The 7,147-nt window shown below is 38.2% G+C and overlaps 1 protein-coding gene across 1 annotated transcript in view; it reads left to right on the top strand.

The window, feature by feature from the left end:
• LOC102815127 (chromosome unknown open reading frame, human C12orf63) overlaps nucleotides 1–7,147 on the top strand; it is a 193,956-nt gene that overhangs the window by 118,642 nt on the left and 68,167 nt on the right. Inside the window, exons 15-16 of the mRNA XM_006871817.1 lie at nucleotides 1,830–1,909; nucleotides 3,628–3,797. Coding sequence (XP_006871879.1) covers nucleotides 1,830–1,909; nucleotides 3,628–3,797 — 250 coding nt within the window. The remainder of the gene's footprint in view (nucleotides 1–1,829; nucleotides 1,910–3,627; nucleotides 3,798–7,147) is intronic.

The following is a 7,147-nucleotide window of genomic DNA, read 5'->3' on the forward strand; positions in this document are numbered from 1 at the left end:
TTGGCCCAGGATCGAACATTGTTTCGTTCTGCTGTGCATGGAGTCGCTATGAGTCGGTTCCGACTCGATGGCACCTGACAACAACAACAACAATATTTTTTTACTTTTTTTCCTTCAAAGAACATCATATATTTATCTATTTGTTCATATTCTTAATGCTTATCTTCCCTTCCTGGAGTTCATAGTTAGGTCCTTTCTCTACTATCCTTGCAAATATGGGGTGCCACTGTTGTTAATACAATCAAGTAAGTTCTGACTCATAGAGACCCTGTATTGAGCTCCTAAGGAGCAGCTGGTAGGTTTGAATTACCAACCTTATCCTTAGCAGTCTAGTGCTTATCCTACAGGGTATTCTCAAGTGCCTCAATCTGAAATTCCTCTTTAGAAGAATAAAGACCCTATAGAAGTGCAAAAAGATATGTATTTTTCTTGCCACCTGCTCAGGAAGTAGAGAAAAACATGAGTGAACCTGAGTGGTCTGAATCACAGCTCTTCGAGGTTTTGTTATTTCTCCTGGGCATCTCAATGGAGTTCCAGTCTTATTGGTAGCAGTCATACAGTGATAGAAGGTGAAGTGAACCATAGGCAGGTCATGACTACAGCACCAGATCCTCATATTTCTTAGCTGCTGGGTGGAAAAGTCATGGCTAACCTGACCAGCTTTTCTTTGTCTTTTAGGGGGGCCAGAATCACTGTGTGAGACCCATGTTAATCTTATCTCACATGTCCATAAATATTATTCTAGGATCGCTCATGTTCTGATACTCATCCTAGTGTTCTTTCATACCAGTCTCCAGGTGTTTGTTTTCTTTCTGTCTCTGTATTTTTTGGAGTCCTACTGTGGCACTGTGGGATAATGCACTGGACTGCAACTCGATTTGAACTGCAAAGTTGCTGGTTCAAACTTACTAGTTGCCCCTCGGAAACCCTATACAGGGCCGCAATGAGTCAGCACCAACTTGATGGCATTTAACAAGTGTATTTATTACTCTTTCTTTTAGGAGAGAAAACTCAGTCCTAACTCTGCTCTCCCTCAGACACACTCTTACTGAAACTTCATTAGGAGGCTCCAGCCAACTTCCAATTTTAGAAGCGTTATATAGGTTGGGTCTGGGAGCAGAGAGAAAGTTAGATGTGTTCAGTTCCATGTTATTTTAGATGACTCCTCCCCATTGACAAACTTAGTTTCTCTTTAGAATTAGTTTTTGTTTTGTTTTATTTTTTAAGAGTAATTTCTAGTCAAATAATAATTAGTGGGGCTTTTTTTTTTCTCTCTCCTGTAATTTAGAAGCCAGATATACTGAAGACAGTCAAAGAGTATGGCCTAAATTCTCTAATTTCTTGTTGGCTCAAAATAAGTACTGACTTTGGATTGTGAGCAGGAATTATTTCACTTACACTGCTTGAAATGTTCTTACAGTGAGGCTATTTATGCAAACCAACAGAACTGATGCTTCCTAAGAGATCTTACTGAAATAGTAGAAATATCTGAAATGTCAAAATTACTTGGAGGGTTCTAAGGTGCCCTGGAAACTCAGGAAGGAAGCTCTGTGTTAGATTTGTAGTTGATAACTTCAACAACTTTTTTAAGCATCCAAAAGTTCCTTTCTTATTTCTCTTATTCATTGGAAGAATCAGCTTTCTAATGTGTTGTATTTATGCGTTAATTGGCATAGGAATACGTTTCTAATTACCATTGTGCTTGCTTTTTATTATTAAATTTACCTATAGTTTCTCCACTAATAATGAGCTGTATAAAAAAAAAGAATCAATTATTTAAACTAACTACAGCTATCCTTTTTTCTTCCAAAATTTGTGTGTCCTTATAGAACTAATTGTAAAGGATGACGGTGGCTCACATACTGAGTTTACAAAAATTAGAGATGATTCCATACTTAGCACGCTAAAGGTAAGTTTGAAAATCTTTCAAATCATAATAACACCACTACCAGAATGTCCGCTGTTAGGCTTTGGCCTGGATCACTTGCAGGTTTGTGCTTGCTTTAGAGAACCAGGTTGCTTCTGCTTGCTTGAACACAGATTTGGGCCAGAGATGGAGTTCACCACCAATGAGGAAAGTAGATGCCCAAAAACATCACTCTTTGAGTTTATAACCTGATTAGGCTACTGCAGAAAATATTCTCTATTTGATGGGATTTGAGTATTATGTGCCCTCTGATTCTATTTTCTAACAAAAGTAGTGAGTACAAAACAGCAACCACTGTTGGTGCCTACTACATGATAGCTGGAGTCCTGGTGTGGGGCTGTGGGTTAATGCGCCAGACTGCAAAGCCGTTTGAACTGCAAGGTTGGCAGATCAAGCTCACCAGCTGCTCCTTAGAAACCCTAAACAGGGTCACTATGGGTCGGAACCAACTCATAGGCACTTCACAACAATAACATGATAGGTGCTTGATGATTGTTTTCACAACTCTATAATGTACATTATTAATCATTTTGATATTCAGTAGCTTATTTTCATTGTTGGTATTGAGAATATACACAGCAGAATATGAATCATTTTTTAACTGTGTTGTGCTGAACTATGAGAAGACTGAGGCTTAGAGAGTGTAAGAAATTAATTTATATTATGCAATTAATACATGGCAGAACTCATGGTAGGACCTAGGTCATTTTTATTCTAACATCTCTGACTTTAATTATTATATTAAACTGCTCTAGCATTTATATAGTTTTCAGCACTTTCTATAAACAAGTTCTAAGAGGACTGTTACTTACAGGATTTGTTGGTTCCTTTCTGTTTTGTTGTGATAAGTTGCTGCTTCATATTGATAGTCCACTATAAATGTCATTGCTTTCACATTACTGGTTTCACTTCAAATACATACAATAAAAGGTAACTAGTCCTGGTAGCATAGTGGATTATGAGCTTAGCTGCTAACCGCGAGGTCAGTAGTTCGATTCTACCAGTCGCTGTGTGGATAAAGACAGGGTTTTATGCTCACATGAAGACTGACAGCCTCAGAAAACCTCTACAGTGATGCTATGAGTCAGGACCGACTCCACGGCACACCACCACCATCACCATTATACATAACAGGGCCAGGGGCAGTTCAGTGGTAGAATTTCCCCCTTCTATATTGGAGATCCTAGTTCAATTCTTGGCCAATGCATGTCCTGTACAGCCACCATTCATCTGTCAGCAGAGGCCTACATGTTGTTATGATGCTGAACAACTTTCAGCAGAGCTTTCAGAGAGACAGACTAGAAGGAAAGGCCTTGTGATATGCTTCCAAAATCAACCAATGGAACCCCTATGAATCGCAGCAGTCTGATGCACACTGGTCATGGAGATGAAGCTAACCTGACAGCCTTTGATTCTGTCGTATACCAGGTCACTGTGAGTGTGTGTGTGTGTGTGTGCGTGCGTGGGGAGGTCAACTCCATGGAAGCTAACAGTAATTCTTGCTGTTACTTTCCTTTTCATCCAATTACCTTTTTCCTGTTCACCGAGCTCTCATCTTTTCTGATGATTAGATACCAGTTTCCTTTATTGGCCTTTCATTTATTGTGAATGTTCAAAATGGAAAACATTTGCTGGATGAGAATGAGACATTATGTGCCTTCTTTCTGAGCTTACGTAACAGTGTGGTTCTCTTTCTGTAGTTGATTTTGTTGTCAGAAGCAGAGGAGAAGCTAAGGTACCTTCTATCAGAGTTGGAGTGTTTAGGTCCCAAGGACCTTTGTCAGTGTCCTGTTGGCGAGTTGGAGACTGTCGTGGAGGCCAGGCTTCTGATGGCTGCCATTGCCTTGCAGAAACACCGGGCAGCGTACAGGTGAGGCTCTTCATGTGCAGAAGAGGTTTGCTTTGCATGACAGCTTCTTCCTCACGCTCACTTCATTAAATCAACGTACATTTTCATTACGTTGTAGAAATTCCTAAATCCGTTGTTTATACTTGTTTCTCCCTGCTTCTAGGAAAATTTTCAGATATTATTAGATCTAAAACCACAGCTAGGAAAAAAGCAGTTGCTTTACTAAAGCACACAACTAGGATGTTTAATGTCATATATAGAATATCCAAAATATCAGAGTTTCACATTTTAAAATTTTATTTTTAGAGATAATACATATATTCCTTTTTGCTTTTTTAAAAAAAAAAAATCTAACAACTTTTAGTTATTTTGTTGTTATTGTTGAGAAAATGCACAGCAAAACATACATCAAATCAACAGGTTCTGCACACACAAGTTACTGACACTGACTGCATTCTTCATATTGTGTACCCATTCCTACCCTCCTTGTCTTGGTTGTTCCTCTCCCTTTATCATAAACTCACTACCCTCTAAAGTCTTAAGGGTTCTTACAAAGAAATCTATGAATATATACTCTTAAACTATGAAACAAAGGTCTTTAAAAGCTATACTTTGAAAATGTAGCATATTCTAAACTTCATTGTGCGGAACCATTTAGAAAGCCTCTATAGTGACTATTTAGAAATGCACAGTTGGGATCAGCACCTCATTTGTCTCCTCAACTGTGTTGATGATCAGTTGAGTATGATGAGAACAGAGCATTGACCAGTGACATGGAGATCACTGATCCTTGACAGGAATAATTTCTAAAGGTTATAGGGAAAAGAACATGTTTAGAGTAGGCTTATGAGAATAAGAGAGGAGAGAAATTGGAGTCATTCAGTAATGACACTTCTTTTGAGGAGTTTTATTGTTAAGTTGAATAGAGGAGTGGAATGACAGCATTTGGTAAAAGTAAGGCCAAGGCAAATTTTCTGGAGATGTGTGAGTTAATATAGTACATGTTAGTGAAAATGATCCAGTAGAGAGGGAAAATGTTATGTTCTGATATAATTGCTACATAGTGTAAAAGGAGCCTAACCCAGTCTTTTCCTATTTCTCTAATAGAGTCTTTTCTTCTTTGAGATTCTATAATGGGCTTTGGAGTGGGAAGCAGCAAGGAAGCTAGCTGCTTGTCCAGATTAGATTAAAGATAGAAAAAAAGAGTTCCCCAAGATAAATTAGTACTCCAGACCTATGCCATTAGCAACTGTGGTGTCCAGTTTGGTGCTGAATGTGAAACACAGCAACCCTGAAAAACGGACCTTGGAATTATCCCTGACATTCAAAGATGGCAGCAACGAGAAAAGCAGAACTGACCCATAGGGACCTACTCGGGAAATTCAGGACTCTCATGAAAAAAAGCTCTCACTAGAGATAAACATATAGTAAAAAATGATCATCCAAATGAGGAAACTGCTGTAAATGAGTTAGCAGACACAATAAGTGATGGTCTTCACAGCACAGAACTAAAGATAATAATCTGTAAGGGTTGATTAAGGATCGAAGAGAATGTTTAAAGCAATAATGAGACAATGGGGAAAAAGGATGAACAGATGAATTTAGAAAAGAACCAAGCAGACATTCTAGAACTCCAATCACTAAAAGAAAAGAAGAGCAAATCAAATTAGATGAAGAAAAATTTCTTTGTGTTTTCCTCTCCTTTCTTCATTGGTGATGAAACTCCATGCATTAAACTCCATGTATTGGTTTCAGAAGTTGAAGGGGAGGTTAAATTTTAGATTGTTGTTATCTTTAAACAAGAGACCATTGATAGGTCTTCCAAAGGAGAAATAAATAGAAGTGCTTATTGGTTTTTATGGAAAATATACAATCACGTCATCAGTATGATCCTCAATTTGAAGTTTATTCATGTCACATGATTCACTATATCTAAGAAGATTCGATGCTAGCGACAGTATAGATTTATGTTGATTTCTATTTTTTGTGGTTTCTAAGTATTGATGAAAATCCATAACGTCTGTTCAGAACAGTGCTTAAACAATGTGGGGACCATGTTTGATCTTCTCTGCGTTCATACAGGAGAAAGAGAATCAAACTCAGAATCATCCCAAGGCCAATTCCTATGAAGCGGAAGTCACACAAACCTTCATCCTATAGCCTTCCTTATCCTGTTCTGTCACCAACCATCCCTCCCACAGCACTCTCAGCTTCACATCTGAGTTGGACAGTCCATTGCAATGGCCACACAGAACTCATAACAATATGCACGATTATGGGACTCATTAGGGAAGTGAACAGGTTATAATTTATAGGAGAACAAGTTTCAAAGTCTCTTTTGACATCCTTTTTGGTCTTTTCTTTTTTTCTTGCCTTCTTAATGACCTTTTGCTTTATTCCTATTTGATGTTTTTGATATCATCCCATGACTCTTCTGGTTTGCTGTCTTTAGTGTCTACTGCATCAAATCTGTTCTTGAAATGTTTTCTAAATTCAATTGGGATATGTTCAAGGTCATATTTTGGCTCTCATGAACTTGTTTTAAATCATAAACAGAACATGGAAGGAATACACAGAATCACCATACCAAAAAACATTGTCTAGTGCTCAACCATTTCAGTCAGTAGCATATGATCAAGAAGCGCTAGTATGAGGGGAGCCGAGCAGCTTGGATATGAGGTGTTTATACAAATAGACACAATGCTGGAAAAAATTACTTGTCTTTGTCAAGAAATTTAGAAGATAGCTATTTGACCAACCGACTGGAAGAGACTCATATATGTGCTCATTCTAAAGAAAAGTGATCAGAAGTCAGAAATTATTGAAGAATATCATTAATATCACATAAAAATAAAATTATGCTGCAGATGATTCAAAAGAAGTTTCAGCAGTACTATTTGGGTTGATTATCAACAGGAAAAAAACTCTCTGAATGTGTGGTTACCAGGAGATCTCAAAACTGACCAGTCTGAAAAAAAACAAAAAACAAATAAACAAAAACTGACCAGTCTGAGAGGTATTAGTTTATTCCAGCAGGGGAATTTACAGACCAGGACAGCAGTAGCAATGGGTTGGACACATGTGGTTCTACATCAAGAGATCAGACTGTAACCCTTTTATATTATGGAGTAAACAAGTTATGTGTGTCAAGCTGTGTATGTGTGGTATACAGCTTGGGAAGGAAAGGGAGTCTTGAGGTACTGGGCTGTGTGCCTAGACACAGTGGATGAGATAATGAGAACAGGGTATTCTGGCAACAGACTAGATGGGCTTGTTGTTGTTGTTAAGTGCCGTCGAGTCGGTTCTGACCCATAGCGACCCTGTACAGGGTTTCCGAGGGTGTAAATCCTTACGGGAGTAGAAAGCCTCAT

The sequence above is a fragment of the Chrysochloris asiatica genome, unplaced genomic scaffold (assembly GCF_000296735.1).
Source record: "Chrysochloris asiatica unplaced genomic scaffold, ChrAsi1.0 scaffold00174, whole genome shotgun sequence".
In the NCBI taxonomy this organism is placed as follows: domain Eukaryota; kingdom Metazoa; phylum Chordata; class Mammalia; order Afrosoricida; family Chrysochloridae; genus Chrysochloris; species Chrysochloris asiatica.